Source organism: Rhea americana, unplaced genomic scaffold, assembly GCF_003343005.1.
Source record: "Rhea americana isolate MKP2758 unplaced genomic scaffold, rheAme1 scaffold_34, whole genome shotgun sequence".
NCBI classification, from domain to species: domain Eukaryota; kingdom Metazoa; phylum Chordata; class Aves; order Rheiformes; family Rheidae; genus Rhea; species Rhea americana.
The window spans coordinates 1,893,804-1,912,775 of NW_028186468.1; the positions used below are offsets into that span (position 1 = coordinate 1,893,804).

At 40.3% G+C, this 18,972-nt stretch overlaps 1 protein-coding gene across 1 annotated transcript in view; it reads right to left on the reverse strand.

Annotated features, from left to right (window-relative positions):
* Window positions 1–18,927, reverse strand: part of STOX2 (storkhead box 2) — a 73,454-nt gene extending 54,527 nt beyond the window's left edge. Inside the window, exon 1 of the mRNA XM_085311380.1 lies at window positions 18,204–18,927. Within this exon, the coding sequence (XP_085167506.1) occupies window positions 18,204–18,369 (166 nt within the window). The 5' untranslated portion in view covers window positions 18,370–18,927. The remainder of the gene's footprint in view (window positions 1–18,203) is intronic.
* Between the last annotated feature and the right edge of the window lie 45 nt (window positions 18,928–18,972).

Consider the following 18,972-nt stretch of genomic DNA (forward strand, 5'->3'; position numbering starts at 1 on the left):
AGTTTGAGCCAAAGTGCACAGAAAGAGGTAAAAGCTTTGTTTTGGAAATAACTTCGAATAGAACAATTCACTGTGAGGACACTGATGGTCCTGACATGTTTGAAAATGTTTTAGAAGAGATCATAAAATATCAAGGAAGTTAAAAAAAAAAAAAAAAAAAAAAAANCCCCCCACACAGTCTCTCTTGGTGACAGAACTTTAAAAATGTAGCTCGTCTCTCTGGGATAAGAAAATTTTGTCAGTGACATTTCACAGAATCGCAAAATGGTTGAGGTTGGAAGGGGCCGCTGGAGATGTAGTTCAACCTCCCTGCTCAAGCAGGATCACCTAAAGSACATTGGCRAGGATCTCAKGTAGGTAGGCTTTGAATATCTCCAGAGAAGGAGACTCCACAAATTCTCCTTTTCTAGGGAAAAAAAAGGCTATAAACCCTACAAAAATACAGTTCACAGAYCCCCTGAGTCTGCAGTATTTCTGGCCTCAGGGTTCTTGAGCTGCTTCTCCACTCTCATTTATCTAGCTGCTCCTTTAAGTGCCACAACTCAGTTATTTCCAGGCATAGACTTGCCACTCTCTCCAAAACTGCTGTTAAGCCATTTCTCTCAAGAATCAGGGGCACAATGAAAATTTCTAAAATAGCATATTGGACCTGRGATCTACTTGACCAAAGCAAGGCTAGAGGAGTAATAAAAATCATGACATGAAAGCTGTTAAAGGACTGCSAGACACAGGAAGTAAGTGGTGTTTACAAGCTATGGACCAGCACAAGCACCTAAATGCTACTAAATTGCCAGATTCCTTGTCTGTTYGGCAATAAAGTAGTATTTGCTTCTTGGCTTCACTGAAGCCAAGCTTCTTGGTTTTAGAAATAAAATTTCAGAATTCTTATATTTATCTTTCTGTTTATTCTCAAATGCAACGTGGGGAGCGAAAGGGAAGGGAAAAAAAAGGAATAGGTGAGAGGAATAGAATGAAAAAGGCCAGCCTTCGGTATGTCAAGATGGCAAGCTCAGGAATTTCAGGTGTGCTGGATTTGAAATAGAAAAGAAACCATTTAAACTCATGTGCACTTATAGTTAAGACCACAAAAGMCATCTTCACTTGTTCCTTGTATTTGATGCTTTGAGAACCATCTGAAACGACTTCCCACCTTTGGCCTCCAAAGCTGGACAGCATCGTTTCCAAGCTACCCAYACTATGGCACGTGCTCTATGAAGAGCCACAGCCACATGAAGCTGGTCTTACTTGATAAACTGTCCTAAAAAAACTATATATCCAATATTGGTTTATTCCCTAATGTCATTCCTCTATGCAAACTATGCTGCAATCACAATGGAGAAATCATTGTAAACAAGAAACAACATTGTCCTCTGTAATCATGGAAGTGAGGACAAGCAATGTAAGGCCATAACTTTTGTGGTCCACATATTAAAAAAAAAAAAAAAAAAAAAAAAAAAATCCCACAGCTCTGCCTTTTTAAATTGTACAGCAATTGCTCAGATAAAAACTTCTTCATTTGAGTGCAAGCCACAAAAGAAAGCTGTGTCTTTTACCCTTCATGGAATAAAAACTATTCTATGAACCCACATGGACCAAGGAAAACTTGAATATAASTAAATTGTTCTAGATCTCTGCAAGATCTAGAAGCTTTGCCTCATTTTATTTTCACTGCTGCTCCAAGCTGGTTCCAGGCAGCTTTTACAATATACCTAAAAGTAGTTAGCTTACACTATTCCCATCCATTCATAGCTGGTTAGGAAGGCTAGTGGCAGACACGGGCCTCCTGTCCGAGGCTGTGAAAGAGGTGATAAGAAACGAACATAGGATACATCCTCATACATTAATTATATTCCTACAGAAAAGAGCTCCAAGATTGGCTAAATTGAGATACAAATGCTATCCCCTTGACACAGGATTAAATAACGCTTTGCAATGCAGAGTATAGCCTAGAGTTCCATGAGTTATCCAGCTTATCCCTTCTGAAAAAGCAGGGGGAAAAATTTTAAATAATTTGTTCTTAAAGAGCTCTGAAATAGGGACTAACAAGACAAACTTTTTCCCTGTAACAAGACAGTTTGCGTTTAACATAATACAATTGTTTGTTCCATAATCTAATTCAGCAAATAGAACTCTCAGAAGTTAGAGCTTTCACATATTTCTCGGAGACTTGTTTGTAAACACTTCTTAAAAAATCTGGTTTCATGGTAGAACAAGTGAGGTGGCAGCRTTGTCCTTCTCTCTTAGCCCCTTCTTGTTACCTCTTTTTCTATCTCCTAATTCTTCAATCTCTTGGGTAGCAGTCACAAAGACCTTATATCCCCACAAGTTTGTGTCCCATCACAAGAGCTACTAAGGCARAAACTGAAACCAAAACTCTGCAACATTACGAAGCCATCAGAGTATCCACCACAAGGGAGAGAAGCCTTATAAAACACAGACATATGAAACTATGCATCAAAACTTCCACAGCTCAGAAAAACTACCTGGTTTTCCTCACTTTACTGGTGGGGAAACCCTGCAGTCTCCACTCAGAGAGATCTCCCTTTGAACAACGGCTTTAACCACCACGTCCAAATCTAGAAGCACTCTTGCTTCAGTTACATATCCACCTCTGGTCCAATCCATTCCCCCCCCCCCAAAAAAAAAAAAAAAAAAAATCCGTAAAATCAAGGGGAAAGTCCGTAATACCGAAATGACAGCAAGATACAGCTTTACAGGAGAGAAAGGTAAACCCTGTACGATCTCGCACTGGGGCACGTTTTAGCAAGGCATGGCATCTCGCCACAAAATGTGCCGCTTTACCCTAATTTTATAATTGCCTAAGAAGAATACTTAACAGTATTCTGTTCACAGGTAATCACTTCAAACTGCTGTTCTTTCCCTTTCCTCCCCYGCACACTTCTGATGCAAGCGGCCCGAGCTATCCTCCTTCCCTTCTACCAGAGCACCCAGGCTCTCGGTCTCCCCCCACTCCCTGTGCAAACGGGGAGATCGCTGGCTTACAGGCACACGCAGGGGCTGGCTGAACCCCTGCTTTCACAGCATAATGTCATTCATTTCCGTGACACTACTACAAAGACACAGTATTACTCCGTGTGAGTGTAACTAAATTAAGGAGGATGACAAATAAACCAACACCAGTAATGAAAGGACTGAAGAGTGCCTGTTTTCATACTGCAAATGATCCTTAATATTCCCTGATACTTTGACTGTGATCAAGTGAAGTCCTGGTTTGTTGCCTGGCCCTTTAGAGAAAGTATTCTACTCTGGCCAGCACTGGACTMGAAGACCTTGCTTTTGCACTTAAATAAAATAAGAACTCTTAAAAATCAACAGAATCGCACAGGTCTACAGGAAAGAATCAGATCACACAGTCTCTCAGGTCATTTTCAATGATTCTACAATAAAGGAAGCCAAATTAAACATTCAGCATTTGACTTTGTGCTGTCACTTCTGGGTGAGCTGCTGAGTTTGCTATTCACTTTCCCTATCTTCAATCTAAAAATACGTAATTTATTTTCCAGAGTTCATAACATAGGACAGTTACTTTTAGAGAACATTTGGTAAGTTCTTATTGAGCACTAAAATCCAAAATGCTAAAACTTTTATGTAAGAGTAGCTTCCAACTCTGAAGTCATCTACTTGGGAGTTACCAGTATGTTCTGATTAAGTATACACTGGAAAGAGGTAGAGATTAGACTGCAGACTGGAGTAGACAGAACCCAATCTCACACAGGAGCCTAAATGGYTCAATGGTGGTTTGTAACACAAACAAGCAGTGGCAAATTCTATTCTCAGACTGCTGCAAGTGAATTCTTAATATTTTTAAACTACATTCTTTTCCTAGAATTTCACTACTTTTCTTTTTTACCATTTCACTTCCTGTTTCATACCATTTGCTTTATTTTTCCAAACAATTTTTATGTTTCATAGTCTTGCTAGTAAAATACGTCTACAACATCAGTTATAATTACTAACAGTAAGTACATCTAAATTAAACACCTGCTAACATACACAAAGCATAAATAAAATAAACTCACATTGGTACACAATTCAGCCTTCCCACTTAAAATATATGAAAGAGACATGTTCAGATGCTACAGTAACAAGCAGAGTATAAAAACTTCAAAAAGGTGAAAGCTAAAGAACAGCAGTCAAAAGGAAGTAAGTATAAACTAGAATGGTATATAACCTCAAAAATACAGTTGTGTGTGAATATATATAGATAYATRTATGTGCACACACATGCATACAATCTTAACCCRTTTTGTAGAGTGAGATTAAAGAGCACCTTTCGCTTTCTAGCATTCGTGCTTTGCATTTTTACCAGTTACAAATTTTTTACTATGCAGTGAAGTCAGCCTGCATGTTTCTGGTTTATATTTCCCCACAAACGTTGTCTCGGTGCATGAGACTGAGAAGTGAACAGCAAGTATGGCGAGGAGCATGTTCGTMCCACGTAAGCTCCTTGGATACATGAGGGAAGTGGAAAAATGCTGCAGTGGGCAGCATTTAGTGGGCAGTACAAGGGAAAAATATCAGGAGCAGGGAACGGTTGCATCTTAAGGTGGATGCGGCCCACCAGCACAACTAAGCACCACATTTGCTCCTCAGACTCCACAGCAAAATGATGATTCCCAAGAACACTAGATTTACTGAACGTGCACACAGTGGCCCTTCAGGGGTGTACAGGACCCATGCCACACACACAGTGCATCTGGCGTTACTGGGCAGCACTGGACCTACAGCATGCATGCAGCAGGCTTTACTCTGTCAAAGTCGCCTCCAGCCACATTAACACCACATGCCTGAAATTATTTCAGAAAGCACATTTTTACGATGCTGGTCTATGAACTGATCGGGGACGGGGACATAAGCCTACATAAGTGTCTACTTTTTATAAAGAGATGCAATTAGACAGGTATTCAGCTCTGATCTGTTACCATTTGCAACAGCAGTCTGTATGCAAATCGCATGAATCAGTTAAGGCCCATCTGAAACCTCCAACACGGGGATTTCAAAACCTGCACTGCTCAATGGCCCAGCCTTCACAGATGTTGAACATTCAGCTTCTGTGAAAATCAGCACTTTGCTGAGACACCTACCACATCACGTTCAGAAAAATCACACTGGAAAGTGATGGCCTTCAGCTATCAGCTGAACAGTTACTTCTCTCTGAAGACTAGTCTTGTGAGACAACCAACACCTTCAAAATAAGGAAGGTAGTTACCTTAAAGGTATGAAATGAAATGTTAGGGTCCAGTTCTGCAGTATTTTCCCTGAACAACCGTCTTGAAACAGTAGTTTTGCAGATTAGTAAGTGGAAGACTTGGAAACTAGTAATGTCTTGCCACCAAGTTCTGCAAGCAACATGAGTCAAAAGTTGACATTCTTGGAATGTCAGGACTTGGTAATACAGGGAAACTTCTGCTTAATGTAAGTCTCTGATCCAGGCCTGCGTCACCTCCAGGATGACACGGCTCATGATGCCCAGGATTCAGGGAGGAAGGAAAGGAGGAATTAAGRGAACAAAACTAACTAAAGGAATGAATAAGTGGGAAATGATCACACAAAACAAATGCTTCTTTCACGACCCCTCACAACTTCTCTTATGTAAATAGAGAATATGTGATGGTTTGAATATTAATATTCCAATTACAGGAATCTGGAATTTGCATGTGTAGTGTCCAGGGAGAGGGGACTGATTTTGCCTCCAGACCCAGCAGCCAATCTAAGGCTCTTCAAGTCACCAAAAAATACAGAGAGCGTCAAAACCTTCTTCATATCTGCACATGTTCCCTACTTGTGAGAAATACTGTRAAACAGGACTGGATGAAATCTAATGCAAGTATAGCACTGATAACGTACACAATTCAGGGCTACCTCAGGGCAGCTTCCTATTGTACAAGGTGAGTATTTGTTATGCTCATCTGAGGATTACTAAGCATACAACTATCTTGTCTAAAAACAGTTGGAGGCTGGGAAGCACTCAGGGAAGTATCATATGCACTTGCCACCTTTTTCCTCTTTCCCAGGCACTGGTTAATGTCGCAGTTGGACATAGAATAGCGGGCATGAAAGACCTTGGTCTTAACTGATATAGCCACTCTAAGGTTCTCATTTCTGATAAGAAAGGCACATTTCCTTGGCATGTCATCACACAATTCCCACCTTTGGACTGTGCTTTTCTCTAAAGCAACATCCTATTTTTCCACATTGTTGTTTCTGTCTAATCCCTCTCATTAGCCACCCTCCTTGTCCTATAAACACTCCTATATCTTTCATCTGGTTTCAAAAATTATCATTACATGACAATGTGTACTAGAGGTTTCTGATTTTTTTTTTCTTTTACTGGTCCCCATAACAAAATAGCCCTTCTAACGTTACCCATAGCAATCACATGCACACATTCATTTAGGAACACAATACCCAGGTCAAATGCTGTGGTCTGAAAGCGCTGGTTTTGAAGCAAACTTGTTACCAGTGATAAATGACAGCTCCCAAGGGCAGGTGCATTGACAGACACTTAGTATTAGTCTCACACTTAGTATTTACAGACCTTGGACGGTCACCAGCCAAGTAAAATCTAGGACCAGCATCATTTTGTGTGCCTTAGCATTGCTCAGAAGACACTGTCCTAGCCAACTGCCCCATTAACCAGTGAATGGATTACAATGATGCAATAAAATATTTAAACTTCCATTTTTATTATTTAATGCTAAATGTATGCTACAGCAAAACACTTCACTTTAGTACATTTCTTGAAGATGTATCAAAATGAAAACTGTTAAAATAAAAAAGAGTAATTATTAAAAGCTGAGAGTACTGCATTGTCACACTCATTTTACTGTATTAGCAAGGAAATAAAAACTGAAGGAGATTACTATCTGCTAGGCAGAAAAGTTATATCAATTATCAGCCTTTGAAATGTGCTTAGAGATGCTCAGTTGAAGGAGCTATGGTCTGGATTTAGATCCAGCGAGCTAAATGACTTGAACCAAAATCTAAAGGCGAGCTGGGGAATCGTATTTCTGACAGCCAGAAGGCAAGAACACAAATACACAAACCAATGCCAGCAGGGCCAGTAATTCTGACCGCGTTCCTTCTTTTTGTTCATTTCCATCACACTTATCCTGCCTCCGATATCCCTGTCCCACTTTCTCTAGCTGTCCAATCTATGACCCTTCTTCAAAGGCAGACTTCAGTTAAATAGGAACATTAGTGGTTAGAGCTATCTATCCCCTCCTTAGCCTTTACTGTTCCCTGAAGCAGGCAAAGAATATGTGCAAGACAGACGGGTACACAGTTGAGGGAAGAGCTGCAGCACTGATGTGTTAAGGTTTCCTACCTGAAAAGTCAGAGAAAAACTTGTGCACTTTAGCTACTAAAGGCCAGAATTGGACGCCAAGGCTCAGCGTGCATTCTGATGCGTAATGACTGACACACAGGCGCAGAGTCAAATCTTGCAACATGCAAAATTTAGCAACTAAACTTATATAAACCATGGGAGGTCCAACATAGGGCAATATGGCAGATAGTGTATCTAATGAAAAGTTATTACCCATGGTTATAAAATAAACATTACTCTATATAGTTATTTCACTCTCTTGTGAAAAGTGCTACTTAAGAAAGGTTTTTTCTAAAGTAATGTTTCCAAAATATGCCTTAATTTTACACTTGTGGTTACTGAAGCATATTTCTGCAATTAAAGTAACTCCACAGACTGGACCTAAGACTGACTCAAAGAAAAACACTCCTTGATTTTAGTAACAGGAAAAAAAAAAAAAAAAAAAAAAAAAGAAAAAAACAAAAAAAAAAAAAAAAAAAAAAAAGGGCAACAGCTTCTGGAACATGTTTAACGTAGCAATGGTTACATCTCTTTCTAGAGAAGGTCTAAAAAGTTCTTGAGCAACTGAGACAGTATTAAGAGTTGATTAGAGAAATGTAGAAAAATATTTTTGGCTTCTCTTTGTTGTGAACAATACTCCAACCAGATAAGTTCCTATCCGGAGATCCTGTATAARCATGCTTTCAAGATTTCACTCCTGAAATTCAATGCCTATAGACGGACTGCTGTCACATACAGAAACCCCTGTGATTTCACTGAACCAYGGTCTGGCAGCACTGCCTCACAACGATCCTACTGCTTAGGGACATGCCCGTATATCACCTCCCTACACCTCATCCATTTTCTTTTCTGTGTAGTACTCTATTAATGTAACGTCCATTATGGAGGAAATGATGAAAAATGCTAAACCAATGCAACATGTACAAACACAAATTTTTATTTAGAGAAAGAGAGACTAACTACATCCACTCACAGTGATGCTAGAGACTACATGCAAGACCTAAGAATGTATTACAAACCAATAAATATTAGTTAGGCTATTTTGCCCATGGACAATTGTTTTACTGATCTTCACGGAAAGACTAGACTTCAAATTAGGCACAAGCTAAGGCTTAGCTTTTTGTCCTGCTTTTGCTCCTCTGCCACTCCCAAGGCAGGATCATGGCAAGGGAGGGGGGTGGATTTTCCCTCTGTAACTCCCRCCAGCAAGCGGGCAAGCAGCAGCAAAGCCCAGCTGTGCCCAGGAGCGAGCCATGCTGCTGCTGCTGCCTTTGTTCGTCCGCCTGCCCTAGCAAACTGGCCTTAACGGTACCCCAAGAGGGCAAAGGACCACTCGGGCCTTGAGGAACCTCCTACAGCCGGCATCATCCACACTCCAGCTTCCAAGGGAGACACTCTGCTGGCACGCTTGGTTTGCACCTGGGTGCTGCTGCTATTTCAAATCTAACGTTACGGTTGGTAAACCATTTCTTCTGAAGTTTTTGTTCCCTCTACCCACCCAGACAGACACGCAGCATTTACACATAGATCTTAAGAAAACCTTGTAAAAGTATTTCCGTTTCGTCCTGTTTAAAACAAATATTTAGATAAAGGCTTATGAACAGTAAAACCAGGTCACTGTATTATCTAAGAATGTAAACTCGCAGGGGAGCAGAATTTAAAATATGCTATAAAAATGAAGATTGATACTTTGCTCTAAAATGCTATGGAAATTTAAGAGGCAAAGTTAAGTACCACAATGAAATTCAGTACCTAGTCTTTATTTGGTTGTAAGATCAACAGTCCAACTTATGATGTTTAAAACATTATCACATATGGGCAGAAGTTCATCTTCAAAACTAAGTCACAGGTCATCAACAGGAAATTCATAGGAAATTATGGAGGAAACTCAAAAAACACAAATGGGCGTGAAAACTAGTTTATATGATGTAGGTTCTCCCAACACAGCTTCCTGTGTTATGATAAACTCAGCTGTTTCTTACTGAACTTTGCCTTTTCTAAGCCACATTAAATAAGTATTTCTGAATTGTCTATTATACTCTCTGTGGCTCAAAACATAGAGGTCAAATTCTCTACAAAGAACTATTCAGTGTTTTTCTTTAAACGATGCAGCTGGGAGAGAAAATGTTAGCAAAAGAAGGTGTTTGGAGATCACTAAAAGCTTTACCAGAGCAGTGCTTGTAGCAGGTTTGTACTTGGCTATCAGCACTCCAAGAACGGGTGTGCAAAAACACTCATATCACAYTTAGGACAGGACCCTAACTCAAGAAGGGCTTCTTATACTGCTTCAGTTCCAGGGTCCCAGGCGAACTGCAAGCTGCAGCCTCTATCAGGTTTGAGAGGAGGAAGATTAGCGTCAGGGAATCTCTTCCCCTCTGTTAGGCATACTTCCTCCCTTTCAAAATAAAACCCATGGCAATAAAAGCATAAGCAAGAGAAATGATTATGGCCAAGGGAGGATATCAGCTTTAGCTAGGACAACAACAATTTTAGATAGGACAAAGAATTTTAGATAGGACAACTTTCAGAACAGCAGAAGTTTAACATCATTTACTGCTTAACTATTTCAAAGTTGCTTCTGTTGAAAGCAAAAATGTGCAATGTGCTGCCCAACCACCTGTTTCTTTGTGATCCAGTAGAGGTACAAAACTTTAGCAGAAGTAACTTTGAGATGAGTACAAAACGAAAGATTCAGAAGATGCCTCTGTTGCCTAAACCTTATCCTGACTCAGAAAACTTCTCCTCTTGCTACTTTCTTTAAAGCAAAGGCATAGCATAAGCAGGAACAAAATTTTCGTTTGTTATCGTGCACAGTACCTGCATTTTCTGTGCAATACAACCACATATAGGCCATCATTACCCTTAAGAATCATAGGTCCACATACAAGTCTACAAATAAAAAGTAATTTCTCAAATAAATTGTTCATCAAAATTAGTTGTTCAACACTGCAATCTGAAATTTCTAATAAATTGTGCATTTGTAGCTATTTCCTACAGATACTGTTTCCCACTGAAGTAAGAGGAGCCACTCCTATACTTTTAAAATTATAGGAATCACATCTACAATCTGATGAAAAATAAGAACTATTTTTGGTTTGTGAGGAGTTGGTTGACAAGGTAAAAGTGATAACGGTACTTATCAGCAGTCATTCCACATTATTTACTGCTGGTATTATGAACAAGGATTCTTATTCAGCCTGCACGAAGCGGAGATGGAAAATTCCTTTGAATGTCATGGTATCCAAAAGTCGATCTGAATGCTTGATTTTATTTGCAGAATCAGAACTTTTCTCTTCACACTGAATGCACCTTTTGGATGCCTACTAATGATTATCAGTTCAAGGCCTGAGCTGTGATAAATAAGGGAGATACTTCTCCTACTGAAGAGAATACTATCTAAGCATACCAAATTATGGGCACAGCTAAATTGTCCAGGGAAACAAAGCTGATCAGTGACATAACTGGAAATGCTTTGTTTATCTACCAATTTTCAAACCTGGTGATTTTAATCTCTCTTTGGAGGAAGGAGCAAGGTGAACTTGCAAGCCTTTCTATATTGATGTAAGCCTGTTGAAAATAAGTTTTCTTCCTTCAATTATCTTTGGCAGACTGCTTAGAAGCCCTGCAGAGCATAAGTTAGTTGCTGTACCCATTCCCAAATCAGGCTGGCCTAAATACGCTCCTTGCAAAATCAGGGTCGTCTTTTTTTCTTCTCCCTAGTCTATCTGCATAAGAACAAGGTAATTCCAGCCCTTATGTGTCATTCAAGAGTTTAGTACAAAATAGCACCAGTAGAGTAGCCATCTGAATAAATGTGTTGAAAGCAGCAGGCTATTGGCTGTAATGTACTTTCACAGCCCACTCATAGTCACTTACAAGCAGTCACTTGGGAGCAGCAAATGCTCACCTGGGGAAGTTGTGTAGTTTCAATAGTCAAGCATTTCCCCTAGGAGTATTCCAACTGCCTTTGGCCTTAGTACCAAAAACTACTGCAAGGACAAGTACAGAAACGAGCAAATTTCTGAGACTTCTAGGGAAACTTTAAATCCACGTTTCTGCTTCATGTCTTCATATTTCATTTACTCAGATATATATAAAGAAAAAATATATATATTTATACGCATATATATAAAGAAAATATTTATTAATGCAAATGTCCTGGTTAAGCACAGGCATTCAGGTCTCAGTTTCAACTGTTACTCTCTTTCCTTTTTCTAGAGAAAATTAAACCCATTTGGGTTTAATATTTCTTACTTCATGCAAATCCTTACCCTTCCTAAAAAGGGTATCCCTTATTTCCAGGCTAAGATTCACATCTCCTACCTAACCATCTATCATCCAGTTCTGATAGTCTTCCACTGTTTTAAGTGATCAAACTACTATTATGTATCACACTTTTCAAGAAAGCAACCCCTGGCAATTAGCATTGTATTATTTAGCAATTCCTACACAAGGTCTAAATCAGTTGACAATTTTTGATCATGGCTTTAATACTGTTTAGCCTCTACTAACCAATCAACCATTTCAGGAGAAGCCAGAAATGAACTGTATTTGAAAAAATTTCCAGCACTGCTTGTTTTCATAACAGGCTAGATATTGCAGCTCAGAGTTTAGGTGATAGGATGTTGGTTTGATTTAAATGATATTCATAGGGATATTCTGAAGACTGCTACAGACTGCAGAACTGAGTCACTCCACAGAACCTCCCCAGAACACTGACAAGAAACCCACAATTCTGGAGGACTCTACAATGCACCAAGCAAAATATTTTTTATTCTTCATAGCAGATTCTACTTATACCTGTAGAAAGAACTTTACAAAGTTCTTTAGTTTAGCATCTCTGATTAATGCCCCCGCATACAACTGAATGCTTATTGTTGCTCACAACTGAACAGGTCACTGGACTAAACCAAGGTGAGCTGCAAAATCCTCACATTTCAGCCTCCTCCAGCAAATAACACACTTTTCCAAAGACATGGCTGCTATTCAACTCCAAACTGGCAAGATATTCAATACCCCCTTCAGGTTTATCAAAACTTGCCAATAAAGACAGAGCATAGCTTCTGCCTGCAAAAGATTTAGAGCTATCTGTAATGAATCAATACTGTGTTTGTTCTAAACAGTTGTCTGTTCTTGAAAGAGGAGCTTCTGCACCTTCAGCAGGTTATCATGATGTGTAATGCATGCATATATTAAATTAATTTAATCACAGGACTATTGGGAAAAGCACACAGAAATATAATCAGACTCTGAACTAGACATAAAACCAGAGACCTCTGAGCAAACACCAATGAAACAAAATCCTTTGGTGCCATGATGCCCAAATCGTTCAGAGCACCTCAATCTAGCTGAAGGTCCAAGCAACGGAGCTAAGGGAACAAAGGGACTTTGAAAACAAGCAGGCTGTCACCTGCAGTGATGGAGACTGGTGAGGAAAAATAGCTTGAAACTTTGCCTTCCAGTGACAGAATGCTTTGAAATGAGCTAAAATCTTGAACAGATCTAGGTAACATACACATAGGCTTCTGCTTCTCTCTCATACTTTTTCTCTCAAGTTTTATTTCTACTGCCACAAACAAAAGCTGCTCTGGATCCCCTTGGTCAGAGGCTGTAACAGTCAGGAAGAACAACAGGCAATTGTTCAAAGGCAGTTTGGTAAGCTGGGAAAAGATGCACAACTCATACACAGCGTACTGTCCAGAGCTTGGTCTAGAAGCAGAAGAGTCAAAGATATGTAGGAAACATCTTGATATCTGGTGGGAAAGGACCAAACTAGTTATAACAGATAGCTACAGGCATAGTGCTGTAGGACAGTGTGAAAGCTAATGCTGCACAAGCAATCACACAAGCTAAAACAAAGGGAGGGCAGAGAAGATTGTGTTTTGTATTCTTCTAGGGAAGAAACCAGAGGAAAAAGAAACAGAAATGAAGTAGGAACAGTACAAAAATGACCAGCCCATAAATTCAGGCAAAGAAGGGAATCTAACTTTTTAAAGACTGAAAGAGCCAGAAATAAGTTTGTGGCCTGACGGCAGAAGCATAATTATACCCTCTCCCCAGATCAGGATCCAGTTAAAGCTCCTGTTTCTCTTTCAAGGTGAGTGGATGCCCTAGAGGTGAAAATGGACTGGAAGGCAGAGAAAGCCTAGAAGCCATTCCACAGAAGGAAAAGGCCCTTACAATAAAAGCACACAATACAGAAGGAATAACTCCTGAAGCAACAGAGTGGAGCAATCTAGTTTGGGTCCATCAGTTCAGCAGAGGCCAAAGTCAGAGAGGCGGAATAGGATCTCTGAGGCAAAGCCACCTCTGCTGACCATAATACCAAACACACTAAATTTTTACAGCTCCATCTAATAGAACCAAAAAACATTCAGAATTCAGAGCTGCAAAGAGATCACATTACAGTTACACAGATGAGTTGGACGGTGTTTCTTAATACCACACAGAGAAGAAGGCGATGCAATACTGATTATTCTATTAAATATTAGTATGCCCACTTTCAAGCTAGAACATATTCCTTTAGACAACGGAACTAAGAGACAGGAGAAATGAATGAGCTTCAAGGTTTTATGTGGATATGTTATTTCTTAAATATGTTAAAAATGTGTCTTTTGATCATCTATGGTTATCTCAAAACCATATATATATATATATATATATATATATATTTATATATAAACCATTTATATATATAAATATATACATTTAATTGCACAGGAGGGTCAAGTTTAAAAAACAAAGGATTCATGACACTCAAATTTCCTCAAATGACTCAAGTTACTTCTTCCTGTTCAAGGAGGCTGAAGATGCAGTCCTAGACATTATGTTAAAGATCTCTCACACACAGAAAGCATGTTTTCTCCCTCTTAAAATTCAATCTGCACATGGAGAGGAGAGAAGTATACAATGCTGGACAGCTATCCAGCTGATTTTATCCRTCTCCTCTGTGACTCAACTTGGTAATCAAACTCCAGTAACAGTAGGGCAACACTGAGGCTGAATTTYATTGTTAAACTTTTGAGCACCAAAACATTTGCAATGAAATTTCATTGCAAAACGCAATAACGTAAAGTAATAACGTAATAACAAACTTTTCAGAGGGTAATCTTTAAATAAGCAGGCTATGGAATAACAGCTTTTACCACTACAGAGAGCTCCTCAGACATTCCTTTGTGCTGTGTATGCTAGACTGTTACTCTACACCACCCCCATCACAAACTGACACATTACCTCGAACACCAAGTACTTCAATTAAAATAGTTTGAGAAAGGCTACAGAGTTGGTTTTTATTTTCCAGAAAACTCAGTTCTGATAGCATTTAACAGCTGGATCAACTGCAGTGTGCAGATCACCTCTCCACTAAAAGAAAATCCAAGATTCTCTTTATTAAAAGAAAACAAAAAGCTTCTCACATCTAAAAAAAAAAAAAAAAAAAAAAGAAAACTATACGTATTATTTCACGTGACTTTTCAGAGTTCTCAATCCTGAGTTTCAGTATGTTTTATTCAGTAAATTTCAGGCAGTTTTATACGATGTCTTTATTTTCCCTTCAATWAAGTAACAATCTATCAAAAAGTTAAGCGTATTTCCTCTCATTTTCAGTAACATGCATAAAATTTATTGGATTCAAACTTTTCAACATCTCTTTTCATGCAAGGTCAAAGCTCTACATTGTTGTAGTTTTCTTTTTCAGTGCTTTTTCTCCGAGTCAGTCCTCCACTGGGAAATTAATATTCAGCATGAACAATGAACTCCTTGCATGGCCTTTGAACCTAGTGGTTGCTAGGAGGCCTAAAGAAACCCTGGATTACRGCAGATTTAATAGCATGTATCTAGAGATTATTCAACAGTAAAACGTGCGATTTTCTAAAATTTCCTGTGTTTTCCTTCCCTTACTTCCAACCCCCRATCTGTCACACAGTTTCCAAGTTTCACATAAACTCATTCTACAGTAATTTTCTACAATTATGGGCAGTTTGTTGCCAAAGTATTGAAAATGTGACTGCTAGGCATCAATGCCGCCTCTTATCAAGAAGATACCAAACTGGTCCCTACTCAGTTTTACCAAAAAGTCTGCTTAAAAAAATCAGGTGGGCTTCACCACTCTAACATGAAAGTTGCACTTCCATTATGAATACGGTTCTACTTAAAGACTGTATTTTCCCCAAATAAGACACCGTGGCATTGACTACAGTACCATTACTAAAGATTTCTGTGCTGCTGGAAGAAATATACGTACACATGATTTTCCATGCCCAGTTCAGACATGCTCAAATATTAACGTTTCAAGCTTTTTAGGATCTTAGTAAAGACCACATGACTGTTTGCTTTATCGTATCTCCCTAAACCAAAATAACTGAGGCAAAAAGACAAGGTTTCTTTCCCATTCTCCCCCCACCCCGCAAACAACGCAGCATTTAATTAAAAGAGAACGACAATAATACTAATGGTGATGAGGTTAAACGGCTGGATAAACAGAATGCAGCACTCCGAAAAGCTAATGCGTTTCAAGACACTTTCTCTGGTAGAGCATTCTGGGTGACAAAGAATGTACTTGTATTCCTGATCCCCACAACTTCTATGCCAGAAGATTTCATACAGATTTCCTGTGAGGAAAAGAGCTTTCTTCAAATAGTGAGAAGTGTTCAGATACAGTAGCCATTCCTCCCAAAACTAATATTTAGAAAGGCAGTGGACAGGATCCTTTAAAAAATAAATGAATGTGGAAACTATCCATCATGACAGGAAAAACTGCATTTCCAGTTAAAAGACTGCAGAGTATTTTTTAAACCTTTCTGATTTTAATTTTTGATGCATTATTCCCCTAACAACTTCAGTAGATTTCTCATACTAAATATGAGATTTTTCCTTCTTCTTCCATTGACACAATTTAAAGCTATGTCCCATGTATTCACAAACACAATGTTCTGGAGGGAACAGAGATTACTTCAAAACATTTATACCTGATTTCAGATCTATGGGCCCCAACAGACACAGGTATCTACTGTAAAATGCAGAGTGACTCTGAAGATGGCTCGTGTTTCAGCACCTCGTTGGATTGTACCAGTCCTGCCAAGATAAAGCTTTTACAGAGCCAGATTGTTTCCCTGAAGAATTAAAAACAAGCAAAAACCACACCACACTTGGCACAAAATGCTCATGTGAGCTACCTCTCTTTTAAATACGGGTTTCCACACCCCTAGAAGAAAGGCCTGAAAGTACCGACTTCAACAAAATTGACACAGCATTTCCTACAGGAGGAGTATCAGAACATTCATACAGAATAACAGGAACCTTTGCATTACGATCAGATTTGGCCTTCTATTCGCTTTCAGAATCTGCAGCACCAACAAAAATCAACAAAACAAAAAACCCAACAACCACTCCAGTTTTCTTCAGCTGTTCAAGCATAAATTATACTTGTCATTTCCTCTCAATATGTGGCTTCCCAGGGAAGAGAAAAATCAAAGCGACTATTGCCAAAATAGCACAATATTCTTACACAAGCAGATTTTTCAATAAAATGCGTATTACCTCCCTYGTGCTTGCAGGTTAATGAAAGAACGGTCACAAGACATTTTAAAAACATGAGAAACCGATTCTGCCTAAAGAGACATGTTTATTAGGTACAGAGACAGTAAAGTGAGCATGTAACTGACAGCCACAAGCGCTGGCTCAACCTTTGCAGCAGAGATGGGGGAGACTGGAAACGTTTTCAGTTATGCATAATAAATACCTTCATTTTCTCCCTCTCCCTCTTTTTCTCCTTTAAAGGAATCTGCCTACTCAACCTAAATTAAGCCTTAGAGGGAAATCGTGCCTTTATGATAAATTGGAATTTGACATCACAGTAATGAAATGCTGTATGTCCAACCATCACAATCACCAGGCAGAACAACAAAGGTTTCCAGGATTTTCTGCCTTGTCCCCCTTGCCATCAGCATTTACCCAAACACGATTTCTGGGGTTTATGAAGGGTCCAAATTCCAGAGCCACTAAGATAAATTTCAGGATGAAGAGGCTGCCATTAACATTACTGAGGCTTTCCATAAATGCACCAATACTTGTTTCAGGCCAAGCCTCTCCCTTATGCCTGCCTTCTCCTGTGCTGTTTTTTGTTTTGTTTGTGCTTTCTCTTCCCTACGCACAAACAYGTTGGTGCAGTGTCCATTATTTCTACGCAGCCTCCCTTTAAAGCAGTGAACAYATTAATATACATGCACGAGTGTTCTCCCTCATACACACAGGTCTGTTCTCCTTCCACATCTCAAATAATGAATGCAAACGTGTTTATAGTCCTTTCCACCACAAACACGCTTTGCCATTGCGGAAACAGGCAGTTGAAATCCAAAGAGCCCGCAATCAGGCAAGAGCATTTGCAATTACAGGTGATCCTTTTTCCTTCCAAAATGGAAATGCACGAAAGCCAAGCGAGTTAGCTCGAGTGAACGGAATAAAAAAACAGAACGTGTGGGGCAGCAGCAAATATTCAGCACACGCTTCTCGGCACAAAAGGAGCAAAGGGCTCCGCGCTCTGTGCTCCCAGTCATTTTTATCTGCCCTTCCACGACAGAGAGATGCGACCGTTCCTTTCATGCATTTATTTCACTTGACTAACAGATTTTAAACACCATATTGCAAGGGCCTTGCTATGAATCTTGCTGAGGTACAAAATGGTGGATGTGTGCTGCTTTTTTTTTTTTTTTTTGCATTATTCATAACAACTTACACTCCGGGTCGCGGGCTCCCCTCCGTACCTACCACCACAGCCTTCCCCACGCCACACGCGTCCCGCACCGGCCTCCTCCCAATAAAGCGCTCTACACACACACACACAAATTATGTTACAAACCTGATGTCATGTAGCCCCGTGATGCCTGGGAAATAAAAGCTGGTGGGAAGTGTTTGTGCAGCCGGTAGTCCTTCTCGCTGCGGGACCTCATGCGGTCCGAGGCCCGGTCGGAGAAGTCGGAGCTAGGCCAGGCCCGCCGCAAGGTCGTGCTCCGCGTCTTCTTCATCCTGAGGACACCTGAGCCTAGTGGTCCCACAGCGACGCGGGCCGGGCCCTGCGGCTCGGCGGATGCGCGCGGCCTGGCATCAGCCTAGCGCGGGCACCGCTGGGCCGCAACCTGCCCGCATCGCGCCGCTACCTCTTCTAGGGCACGAGCTGCAGGTCCCTTCCTTTCCTTTTTCCTTTTTTTTTTTTTTCCCCTCGAATGATCCAATTTTACACACGTCCCACAATGCATTACACTTCATTTGCAATCAGTCCAGCTTATAGCTTCCAGATTCATGCGGAGGAAAGGCACATTATGTGGCTTCTCAGGCAAAAAAAGCGGGGCGGGCAGGCGGGGGGGGGGATTTGCAGCGTGCAAGCTCCGGGATCCCGAACAATAGCCCGATTCAGGCGGGCAGCGCTTCGCCAGCCGCGAGCCGCCGCACAAAAGACCCAAACAAATTAGGGAAGGACGGAAAAAAAAATAAAAAAAGAGGAAGAAAAAAGGGGGAAAAAAAAAACACGGCCCCCGGTGGCGACCCCGGCGCGCTGCGAGAGGCGGCGGCAGCGCCGGCCCCGCGGCTGCGGCAGCAGCAGGAGGAGGAGGAGAAGGAGGAGGGCGCGC